The 13,575-nt window shown below is 37.8% G+C and overlaps 1 protein-coding gene across 4 annotated transcripts in view; it reads left to right on the forward strand.

Annotated features, from left to right (window-relative positions):
• Nucleotides 1-13,575, forward strand: part of LOC100882367 (discoidin domain-containing receptor 2) — a 275,352-nt gene that overhangs the window by 156,937 nt on the left and 104,840 nt on the right. For all 4 annotated transcript variants that reach the window (XM_076530135.1, XM_076530133.1, XM_076530136.1 and 1 more), the window contains exon 5: nt 4,100-4,331. In XM_076530135.1, the coding sequence (XP_076386250.1) occupies nt 4,100-4,331 (232 nt within the window). The remainder of the gene's footprint in view (nt 1-4,099; nt 4,332-13,575) is intronic.

The raw sequence follows: 13,575 nt of genomic DNA on the forward strand, positions 1-13,575 counted from the left end.
CTCAAATCCTCAAATTCCCAAATCTCCAACTTCGCAAATCCCCACCTGAAATAAGATACCACTCACTTATTTCATCTCCAACCCCCCTCCACAACCACCAAAAATCCTCCTACTCACAACCCAACAACAAACCCTAAATATCCCCAAATCAGACCTCCATATAAAAAAATTAATTAACTGTCCCTTCTGCCCATAACCTCGTCAGTAAAAAAAAAACAGACTCAAACGAAGCGCAAAACACCGTGAAACACGCGTCTCAATAGAAGAATCTACCGACAACAGAAAAAAACTCGTCGCTAACGAAGTGTTGCCGGCGGTTCGGTTCGCAACGAGGGAAAAGCGAATTACCGATGGAAATCGGCGTAACTAAGCAGGGGAATCCGTCTACGGGGTCGTAATTTCATCTTGAAAATTGCAGGAAGATTGCGAATTTCGGTAGCACCGTGTCTCTCTCCCCTGGTTATGAGAGGAATCGAATTATCCGTATCGTAATCGAGAGAACGACGATTTCCCCGGCGACAATTAAGGATAACGCAAATATCCCCGGGTACACGTTGTTAAGGCACGCCTCCAAATATTCCGGTAATGAAGAATAATGCACGAGGCTAAAACAAACTCGAGTTCTCGAGAGCCGTTTAAACCTCCAAGACGTTCGCTGCCACCTCTCTTCGTCCTACGTTCCGTTTTTCCCACCCCCTGAACGCCGCCACCTTCCGAAGGATACACCGACACGTACACACATACCAGAAGGTGTAGCGTGCCGTTACGACCCGGCAGAAGCTTCTCTCTTAGCCAAGCATTTAAACGGTCCACGCAATTAGGGAAGGCGCTTCGCGCCTCATCTTTTATTCATGACGACTACGGACCGCGCCTTGCTTTCGACCCCCTCCAAAAATTAAAACCGAAGCACACCGATGCTGAGATACAAGTTGAACATATTAAATGCCCGGCTTTTGCACCTTTGATCGGGTATCCCCTCTTGGCGAGTTTTGTAACGTGACTCCACATGACAGCAACGATTTTTGCTAAGTTTACCCGATTGACTTATTGAGTTTTACTTAATTGTTTTTGTTATTCTGTATGATTATCTTACTGATTTGTTATTGACTGGTTTTTGTTATACTGAATGATTGTGTTACTCATTTTTAGTTGACTGCTTTTGTTATTTTGGATGATTACTTTTACTGTCTTGAATGAGATTTCTATAGGGTATCTCACAACTAGTGTAGGTCCCTGAAATGGGGAGTAGCTGACATGATTCTGAATAAGATTACCCTTTGCACAAATGCGGTGTGAAGCTTCGTTTTCGAATTATTAAGGAAAGACACGGACCAATCAGAGCGCGAGGATTACGCATGCGCAGACGCGACGTGTGGTAACGCAACGCGTGGTAATCCTACGCGTAGTAATCCAAAGCGTAGTAATACAGTGTGTGGATATCCAACGCGTAGTAATCTAGCGCATACATATTCTACGCGTAGTAATCCAGCGCGTAATAATGCAACGCGTGGTAATTCTAAGCGTAGGAATCTAATGCGTGGTAATCTAACGTGTAGTAATCCAGCATGTGGATATCCAACGCATTGATATTTGACGCGTTGTAATCCAACGCGTAATAATGCAACGCGTGGTAATTCTAAGCGTAGGAATCTAATGCGTGGTAATCCAACGCGTAGTAATGCAACGTGTGGTAATCCTACGCGTAGTAATCCAACGCGTACTAATACAGCGTGTTGATATCCAACGCGTAGTAATCCAACGCGTGGATATTCGACGCGTAGTAATCAAACGCGTAATAATGCAACGCGTGGTAATTCTAAGCGTAGGAATCTAATGCGTGGTAATCTAACGCGTAGTAATCCAGCGTGTGGATATCCAACGCGTAGTAATCCAACGCGTACTAATACAGCGTGTTGATATCCAACGCGTAGTAATCCAACGCGTGGATATTCGACGCGTAGTAATCAAACGCGTAATAATGCAACGCGTGGTAATTCTAAGCGTAGGAATCTAATGCGTGGTAATCTAACGCGTAGTAATCCAGCGTGTGGATATCCAACGCGTAGTAATCCAACGCGTAGATATTCGACGCGTAGTAGTTCAACGCGTAATAATCCTCGCGCTCTGATTGGTCCGCGTTTTTCCTTAATAATTCAAAAACGAAGCTTCAACACTGGGATCTACACTGGGATTAATCCATCCCTATATTTGCCTATACATCTACTTTCGTCGCCATTAAACGATACTTTCCGAACGATACTTCCAACAAATCTGTAAACTTCCATATTCCCCGACGTGCAGTGTCGTTTACCGTGCAATTTCCTGTGGTTATCATTTTCGTCACGTTTCGTTACGTCGACGAATTCCATGGTTTCTGTTTTGCCGATTGTTTGCAAGGGGAAGAAAAGAGGAGAATACGTAAAGCTTCACGAGCGTTGAAACTTTGGACAGCTGGTCCCCCGGGTGAGCAAGTTTCGAGGGTGCGAAGATTTTAAGGTGTTATGATTATTTTCCTCGTTTTTAATTTTAAATGAGCTCTCCCTCCGCTATTTGTTTTTTAATGACGATTGAAATTGCGTTCCGCGAAACGAGTTTGAAGAGTTTTCAAGTTTCACGAGGGAGAAACCGGCATTTATTAGTTCGTTTCGAAGAAGTATAAAATGTTTCGAGGCATCTTTATCGCCAGATCGAACGGCGTTAAGGGCTCACGTGACAAAGGCGGTTTCGAGAAGTTTCACGCATCGCTTATGTACTTATCGCCGGAGTTCGCTTGTTCTTCTTTTTTACGAACCCTTCGAGCTTCTATTTAACGTGCATCTTCGATCTGAGAACTTTCAGGAGGGTACTCGAATTTATGAACGGAAAAAATGAGCATATTAAAAGTTACCCGATGCTCGTTACGATATCGGAATCCTCTTCGACAATCTTGACAAACTGAACGATATTTTTGCTTTTAATTAGTTCGGTCAGAAATATATTAAATCGCTATCGATTCTCATATTTTTAATTAAATGATCGATAGTGAGTAATATTGTTTGAGGAACATTCAAGACTTTATATATATGTGCATAATTATTATGAAGTTATTAAAACATTTTTTATTATAAAATTATTCAGACATTTTTTATTATGAAGTTATTAAAACATTTTTTATTGTGAAATTATTCAGACATTTTTTATTATGAAGTTATTAAAACATTTTTTATTGTGAAATTATTCAGACATTTTTTATTATGAGATTATTAAGACATTTTTTATTATAAAATTATTCAGACAATTTTTATTATGAGGTTATTAAGACATTTTTTATTATAAAATTATTCAGACATTTTGTATTATGAAGTTATTCAGACATTTTTTATTATGAGGTTATTAAGACATTTTTTATTATAAAATTTTCAAGACATTATTCATTATCAAATTTTTAAGACATTATTTATTATCAAATTATTAAGACATTATTTATTATCAAATTATTATGACATTATATATTATCAAATTTTCAAGACATTATTTATTATGAAATTATTATGACATTGTATATTATCAAATTTTCAAGACATTATTTATTATAAGATATTATTTATAATGAAATTATTATGTCATTTACTATCAAATAATTGTGACATTATTTATAATGAAATTGTTCTGACAATTTTTATTATGAAATTATTGCTACATTATTTATTATGAAATTATTATGACATTATTAATTATGAAATTATTATAACATTACCCATTTGAGGTCACATTAAGTTTACCCACATATGTCTCTTAAAAAAAAAAATGTTCAGAAACTGGCAATAGACACACAATCAGACAAGTCTAATATTAATAAAATTATCATGACATGAATTATAAAATTGTTATAACATTACCGAACATGTGTCTCCCAGAAGATATATTAACAAAGACGTCCACAAGTAACCTCAACAATAACCTTCTATTATAAATTCCACAAAAGCCAAAAACACTCTGGTCCAAAAACCAGTAATAGTCCCCAAGATCATTTGCATCCAACAGGTTCAAAGTGTTAACCCTCCTCTCCAAGGTTGAGAGCCCAGCGTAACTAACCGTGAAATGTTACCATCTGTTTCAGATTAAAAGTAGAGAATCTCGGTGGCGCATGGTGTCCCAAGAATCAGATCACCCAAGAAGCCCGAGAATGGTTGGAAATCGACCTTCATACGGTTCACTTGATCACGGCTACGGCTACTCAAGGTCGTTTCGGGAATGGCCTGGGCGTTGAGTATGCAGAGGCGTATCTGCTCGAGTACTGGCGACCGCGTCTGGGCAAGTGGGTCCGATACAGAGATATCAAAGGGAAAGAGGTGAGTGCCTTATCCTACCAGAGATCCATTAACTAATTTGCTGGCGTTTAGTTCGATTCAAAGTACCGTTCCACCGATAGCAACTAAGACGTTGCCTCGATTGATTGATGCTGCGCTGCGAACCGAGTATCGGATCTCACGGAAAGTTTTGTCCTTGTCTGTGTTTGCGAGAGAAAATGTCGCTGTTTGATTGCATAGCGTTTACTTGGAATATTAAATTGAAATTTTGTTATTTGATATTAGGGAGTGCAGGGTGGGTTTGATAGATATTGATTTGATAGTTATTATTTTAGAATATTTTAGAATATTTAGAATATTAGTAGGAAGGGGATGATGGAGAAAAGGATTTTTGGACACTTGGAATTTGTGAGTATTACTAAAGCGAGGATGAGAGCTAAAGTACGAAGTGTGAGGTGAGAGGTAAAGTAGAAAATGTGAGATGAGAGCTAAAGTATAGTACAAAGCCCTATCTTGAGGTATTTTCTCAAATTTTGATGTATCTGAGTCATAAAGTGTCAGGATATCAAGGTTCTGGGGTTCTAGAGACTTAAAGTCATAGAATGTCGGAATTCTAGGTGCTAGGTACTCAAAGTACTAAATTCTAGGTCTAAAGTCCTCAAAGTTCCAAAATTCTTGGTCCAGAGCTCCCAAAGTCCCAAAATCCTCAGTTCCAAGGTCTCAAAGTCCCAAACTCTAGGTCCAGAAATCTCAAAGTCCCAAAATCTCGATCCAAAGCACTCAAAGTCCCAAAATCCCAGGTTCCATGATCTCGAAGATCCAAATTCTAGGTCCAGAGCTCTCAAAGTCCCAAACTCCTAGGTTCCATGATCCCAAAGTCCCAAATTCTGGGTCCAGAACTCTCAAAGTCCCAAAATCCTCAGTTCCAAGGTCTCAAAGTCCCAAACTCTAGGTCCAGAGCTCTCAAAGTCCCAAATTGTAGATCCAAAGCACTCAAGGTCTCAAAATCCTAGCTTCCATGATCTCAAAGACCCAAATTCTAGGTCAGAAGCTTTCAAAATCCCAAAATCCTTCATTCCAATCTCTCAAAGTCCCAAATTCTAGGTGCAGAGTTCTCAAAGTCCCAAAATCCATAGTTCCAAGGTCTCAAACTCCCAAACTCTAGGTCCAGAGCTCTCAAAGTCCCAAATTCTAGACCCAAAGCACTCAAAGTCCCAAAATCCCAGGTTCCAAGGTCTCAAAGACCCAAATTCTAGGTCTGAAGCTCTCAAAATCCCAAAATCCTTAGTTTCAATCTCTCAAAGTCCCAAATTCTAGGTCCCTAACCTATAATCCCAGGTCTACAGCCCATGGCTCCACATCTCAGCATCTACTAATCAAGAAACCTAAATACCAGAACTCCAAATGTCCACATCCCTGCTTCACCATCTCAAAGCAGTTAGACCCTAATCTCAAAAATCCTCCTATGAACATCACAAACACCCTAAACAATACTCCACATCTCCTTCCAATACTCTTCAAACTCCACAAACTCCGTCTCTACATCATCTCTCGACACAAGAACACATAATACCATTTACAGAACATATGTCAATCTTCCCTCCATAAATAACAATAACAATAAAAGCAATACCCATCCGACTCATCACGTCAAATCAACGCGATCAGTTCGTAGAACCCGAAAGATCAAAAGTGCACCCGCGTACGAAGGTTAATAAAAAGTGTTGAGGATATCATGATTTATGAATATCGCGAGCGATTCGCGCATCTGCCACTGGACGATGGGCGCAGCTGCGCCCAGAATAGTCGAAACTGGCTTGAAATTGGCCACGGCTGGTCATTGGCCTGAAATAATAATTCCGTGCCGATTAAAGCGGCGAGATTGTTATTCCTGGCGGTGTGGTGGTGCTCTTAAAGAGCCCAGCGCGAGCCGCAAGTTCAAAGAGGCTGACGATCAAGAATCGAAGACCGGCCTGGAGGATTATCCTAGCTCGAAACGTAAGCCGCTTATCGCGAATCCGTAAGCTAATTTCGTACCGACGATGCACCACTTTGTCGAGCCGAGACCGTGGTTAGGCTCTTTGCCGTTCGCGAAACTTGCCAACGGATTCTGCATTGTACTCTGTCGACGTCTGCTGCCGAATTTTTGGAACCAGAACGCTAATGGAAACCGTGCAGGGATTATCTTAACCCTTTATGACGCAGGGTTGCGGGACATCTTTGGTGAGGTAATTGACGGGATAATTTTGGTGGGGTTAGGTGGATTTGGAATTTGGAGATTTGGGGAGTTGGAGGTGGGGGATTTGGAATTTGGGGATTTGAGAAGTTGGGTGGTTTGAAATTTGGGGATTTGAGAAGTTGGGTGATTTGGAATTGGGTGATTTGGAATTGGGTGATTTGGAATTGGGGGATTTGGAATTTGGCGATTTGGGAAGTTGGGGATTTGGAATTGGGTGATTTGGAATTGGGTGATTTGGAATTGGGTGATTTGGAATTGGGGGATTTGGAATTTGAGACATTTGGAATTGGAGAATTTGGAATTTGGGGATTTGAGAAGTTGGATGATTTGGAATTGGGGGATTTGGAATTGGGTGATTTGGAATTGGGGGATTTGGAATTTGGCGATTTGGGAAGTTGGATGATTTGGAATTGGGGAATTTGGAATTGGGGGATTTGGAATTTGAGACATTTGGAATTGGAGAATTTGGAATTTGGGGATTTGAGAAGTTGGATGATTTGGAATTGGGTGATTTGGAATTGGGGGATTTGGAATTTGAGACATTTGGAATTGGAGAATTTGGAATTTGGGGATTTGAGAAGTTGGATGATTTGGAATTGGGGGATTTGGAATTCGGGAGATTTGGAATTGGGGGATTTGGAATTTGGGAGATTTGGAATTGGGGGATTTGGAATTCGGGAGATTTGGAATTGGGTGATTTGGAATTTGGGAGATTCGGAATTGGGGGATTTGGAATTTGGGGATATGAGAAGTTGGGTGATTTGAAATTTGGGAATTTGAGAAGTTGGGTGATTTGAAATTGGGGGATTTGGAATTTGGGAGATTTGGAATTTGGGTGATTTGAAATTGGGGGATTTATTAAACACCCACTTTCTGAAAATTATCTCACATCCATCTTAAACTTATCTCATATCCCAACCTCATTTCACCTCCTCCTAAACAAGTCTCACTTAAAACCTAAAAAAATCATCCAATGCTTTTATAATTCATGGTAAAAAATAGTTTATCACCCCATATTTACTCTGAAGCCACAAGTATACTTCCATAAGTATTAAATATTCCCCTCACGAAGGCAATCAACTCCACCCAAATGAATCCATCGATTCGTAAACTAATTTCGAAGTAACTTCAAGTGCAAAGAAGAAGGAAAGGTACTCGAATGAAGCAACTAAACTCTGAACGAGCATCGGATGGCGATAGAAGAAGATATAAAAGCTGGCACTAAGATACTAAGAGATTCGTAAGAAACTCGCTAAAGACTACACGACGTGTTTTTGCTGAACTTATCGTTTTTTAAGTCGTTCGGTGTTTATGGAGTTGGTGGAGAAGGTGCAGCTATTACGACACTCTATGTCTCGTTCCCTCGGGCACCATTCCAAACTGACACGATGGTCGTTAACGCTAAACCTACTGGTATATAATACATGCATTATTTTAAATTGAAAATAAAGGTGGAAAATAAAGCAGATGAGACATGAATTTATGTAGGTTCACCGTTTATTTATTTGGAGGTCAATGTGGATGATGACAGCAGATGATCATGATGACAATGAAGAGGTGTAGATGACATAGACAATGACATAGACATTGTGACATGGACAATGTGACATGGACAATGTGACATAGACATTGTGACATAGACAATGTGACATAGACAATGTGACATAGACAATGTAATATAGACATTGTGACATAGACAATGTGACATAGACAATGTAACATAGACAATATGACATAGACAATGTGACATAGACAATGTAATATAGACATTGTGACATAGACAATGTGACATAGACAATGTAATATAGACAATGTGACATAGACAATGAGACATAGACAATGTAATATAGACATTGTGACATAGACAATGTGACATAGACAATGTAACATAGACAATGTGACATAGACAATGTGACATAGACAATGTAATATAGACAATGTGACATAGACAATGTGACATAGACAATGTGACATAGACAATGTGACATAGACAATGTGACATAGACAATGTGACATAGACAATGTGACATAGACAATGTGACATAGACAATGTGACATAGACAATGTAATATAGACAATGTGACATAGACAATGTGACATAGACAATGTGACATAGACAATGTGACATAGACAATGTGACATAGACAATGTGACATAGACAATGTGACATAGACAATGTGACATAGACAATGTAATATAGACAATGTGACATAGACAATGTGTCATGGACAATGACATAGACAATAATATGGACAATGACATAGACAATGTCATACACAATGTCATACACAATGTCATAGACAATGTCATACAGAATGTCATATACAATGTCACAGACAATGTCATAGACAATGTCATACACAATGTCATACACAATGTCATACACAATGTCATACACAATGTCATACACAATATCATAGACAATGTCATACACAATGTCATACAGAATGTCATACACAATGTCATACACAATGTCCTAGACAATGTCATACACAATGTCATACACAATGTTCTAGACAATGTCATACACAATGTCATACACAATGTCCTAGACAGTGTCATACACAATGTCATACAGAATGTCATACACAATGTCATACACAATGTCCTAGACAATGTCATACACAATGTCCTAGACAATGTCATACACAATGTCATACACAATGTCCTAGACAATGTCATACACAATGTCATACACAATGTCCTAGACAATGTCATACACAATGTCCTAGACAATGTCATGCACAATGTCATACAGAATGTCATAAACAATGTCGTAGACAACGTCATAAACAACATCATACACAATGTCATACACAATGTCATAAACAACATCATAAACAATATCATAGACAAAGACAATATTTAGTCAACCAAAACAGCAACCCTAAAGCCATAACAAAAAAACCTTGCTAACTAGCAGACAAATTGTAGAATCGATCATGTACTCGCTGTTCCGGTTAGATCTTATTAATATTGATGGACCAAGTCCCAGGATCAACGTGCCAAGGGACTGCGGTCTCCTCTGCGAATCATGCTGGTTCCTGTCGCATGTTCCGCTTCGTGATTTCGTGTAAGGTCTAATTTCGACGCCGATACCATCGCCAGACACTCTCGAGTGCGCCTGAATCGTAATTGCTCCTTTGTACCAACCTGAGGAAGTTAATGCCTGCAATACGAGTGCGAATGGACTCGCTGATTTACGAGCTGCTACTTTTTAGTTGCCTAAACGACCTTGTTGCGAGACGCTATGGTGGGTGATGACAAGTTTAAAATATTGTGGGAAAAATTAGGGTGAAGAGAGAGTCAATAGAGTCAGATTTATAGTTTATTGTAGCTATAGTAATTTTTTTAATAATAATATTATTTTTTTTTGTCACTTAAGACAATGATATGAGCAATGAGATTGAGATGGGAAAATGGAGGGAGTGCAGAGTATGAAAAGGGGAAAATTATTTTTAATATTAATATTTGAGTGAATAGTTAAATTTAGTATTACTGTTTGAATTCTTTTTGAGTGTGTAATGTGATGTAAATAAATTTTCTGACTGATCGTATGAACAGTCTGAATGTTTTACCACATTTGGAATTTGGGGATTTGAGAAGTTGGGGATTTGGAATTTGGGGATTTGGAATTGGAGGATTAGGAATTGGGTGATTTGGAATTGGGGGATTTGAAATTTGGGAGATTTGGAATTGGGGAATATGGAATTTGGTATTTGAGAAGTTGGGTGATTTGGAATTGGGGGATTTGGAATTTGGGGATTTGGAATTTGGGGATTTGGAATTTGAGAATTTGGAATTGGGGAATTTGGAATTGGGTAATTTGGAATTGGGGAATTTGGAATTGGGGAATTTGGAATTGGGGAATTTGGAATTGGGGAATTTGGAATTGGGGAATTTGGAATTGGGGAATTTGGAATTGGGGAATTTGGAATTGGGGGATTTGGAATTTGGATATTTGAGAAGTTGGGTGATTTGGAATTGGGGGATTTGGAATTTGGGGATTTGAGGAGTTGGGTGATTTGGAATTGGGGGATTTGGAATTTGGGGATTTGGAATTTAAGAATTTGGAATTGGGGAATTTGGAATTGGGGAATTTGGAATTGGGGAATTTGGAATTGGGGGATTTGGAATTTGGATATTTGAGAAGTTGGGTGATTTGGAATTGGGGGATTTGGAATTTGGGGATTTGGAATTGGGGAATTTGAAATTTGAGGATTTGGAATTGGGGAATTTGGAATTTGGGGATTTGGGCTCTTTGAAATTTGGAAATTTGAGGGTTTACAGATTTGGAGATTTAGAGATGTGAAAATGTGGAGATGTGGAGATGAGATCATATTAATTTTAATATACTATGAATATTGACACCAAGTTAAAAAGTATTAAAAATGGTATACCGTATGCATTAAACCCCTAAAAATAGTGCATCAACGCGTGAAAAATAAAAAGCCGCAATTACACGGCAATTCATAAAAGTTATCAACAGCATCTCGAGAAGATGTTCGAATCCCGATATTAAATTACACATCTAGCTGATATCGTGATTAAATGCAAATCCCTGACAGTCTAGGCGCCACCGTATTAATCATCGTCATCGAACTTCCACGTTCCGGTAAAAAGAGAAGCCACGTCGAAGCTAATCCTAGCCGGCATGCAAAATAAAGCAAGTTAAGAGCGACGTCGCTGGTAGTCTCTTTTTAGCAAATCGGTTATCCGATCGGCCATCTTTATACATCCGCTGTCCAGTTACCGCCTTATTAATATTGATGGACCACTTGTGCCGGCGCTAATGCACCGACGCCAACTGTAAAACTTCGCTTCTCAAGACGTCACGTGTTCAACCTTATGATTTCATGCAAACCATCTTCTCCGTCTCATGATTATTCACCGATTCGCGGACAACCTGTACCGATTATCGGACTTCCACTTATCGGGTACTCGAGTCTCGGTAGCTTGTAAATTGAACAATTACAACCGGCCTGAAGGTAGCAAAAGCGACGAACATGAACACCTCGATAAGCTACGAAAGCTGTGATATTGTAACTGGTTTTTACTGTTTTATTGCTCAGTGATTTACTATTCTGCTATTCAATTTTTTTATGTCTATGTTGGTGCAACGCTCTCTTCTTATTTTAGTTGTATTTTTAGACTTACATCGATGAAACGTAAAGGCAGATACAATTATTTTATACTTTTTTTTGGAAATTCATATTTTTGACTTTTGTATAATTATTTCAATATTAAGAATTTTTAAGTAGTTGCAATTGTAATAAAATTATGTTTTGTACCACAAAAAATAGTTAATGTTTTTTAAGCTCATTTTTATGAATATAAAAGACTGTAATAAGGGTGTTGTTGATATGAGATATTGATAGGTGTTTTAGCTAATATAAATTCATTTAAAATATTAATACTGATGAATTACAAATTTGTGTCTATAATTTAAGATAAAATATAGAGATTCTTAATTTTTGTACAATTTTATTGTTCATTTATTTAAAGTGACAGAAGTTGAGACTGTAGTATGTATTTATAAAAGAAGATTCTTAATTTTTGTACAATTTTATTGTTCATTTATTTAAAGTAACAGAAAGTGAGACTATAATATGTATTCATAAAAGAAAATTCTTAATTTTTGTACAATTTTATTCTTCATTTATTTAAAGTGACAGAAAGTGAAACTATAGTATGTATTTATAAAAGAAGATTCTTAATTTTTGTACAATTTTATTGTTCATTTATTTCAAGTAACAGAAAATGAGACTGTAGTATGTATTTATAAAAGAAGGTTCTTAATTTTTGTACAATTTTATTGTTTATTTATTCAAAGTAACAGAAGGTGAGACTGTAGTATGTATTTATAAAACAATATTCTTAATTTTTGTACAATTTTATTGTTTATTTATTCAAAGTAACAGAAGGTGAGACTGTAGTATGTATTTATAAAAGAAGATTCTTAATTTTTGTACAATTTTATTGTTCATTAATTTAAAGTAACAGAAAGTGAGACTGTAGTATGTATTCATAAAAGAAGATTCTTAATTTTTGTACAATTTTATTGTTCATTTATTTAAAGTAACAGAAGGTGAGACTGTAGTATGTATTTATAAAAGAAGATCCTTAATTTTTGTACAATTTTATTGTTCATTTATATAAAGTGACAAGAAGTGAGACTACAATGTATATTCATAAAAGAAAATTCTTAATTTTTGTACAATTTTAATCTCCATTTATATAAATTGATAGAAAGTGAGACTATAATAAATGTTTATGAAAAAAGATGCTATTTTTTCACACAATTTTATATTTCATTTAAAAGCAACCAGCAGCAGTTTAATTAAATCTAAACAAAAGAAAATATTCCCTTTAGAAACATAAAAGAGATATCTATTCGAACGTCCTTTAATCCAACATTCCTCCATTTTGAAGCGGCATCTCCCATGAAAGCGGACGTAAAGATTCCTTAATTACTTTCAGGACCACGCGATCCTTGTCCTTTCTTCCTTTGCGAGATTTCACGTACGCCGTCCAGAATTTCTCAGATATTTTTGCGAAATTATCCAAAGAAGGGTAAAAAGAGCGGTCTCTCGAATACCGTGGCACCCCACGGCCGGAAGCTTGAAGTTTCCAGCGCACGCGAGTGCCATCCAACGTTCTGACGCGAACACCGAGTCCCGGTTGGAGGCAAGAATGTTCTCTGATGTGTGTTTGCGTGGATAGGTGTGCGCCAGTGCGCAAGTTGTACCGCATAATAATAATTGTCACGGGGCCAAAGACGGCAGCAGCTCGGCTTCAAAAGACCGCCAGAGGTAATTAAGGCTCCAGGCGCCAACAAGCTTCTCCTTTCTCTCGGTTCTGCAAATGCGCGTGCACGTTCTGGGCCAAGAAGGTGGCCCGTTTTTCTAACAGACTGAACCGAATCCTGCCCATGGGCTAAATCTTTCTATTTTCGAATTCTAACTCTCGTATAATCACCTTTCATGTACTTGTCTATGAACTTGTATGAATTAGACTGTCACATATGAACGTACCTGTATATGAACA

Source organism: Megachile rotundata, chromosome 3 (genome assembly GCF_050947335.1).
Source record: "Megachile rotundata isolate GNS110a chromosome 3, iyMegRotu1, whole genome shotgun sequence".
Taxonomy (NCBI): Eukaryota; Metazoa; Arthropoda; class Insecta; order Hymenoptera; family Megachilidae; genus Megachile; species Megachile rotundata.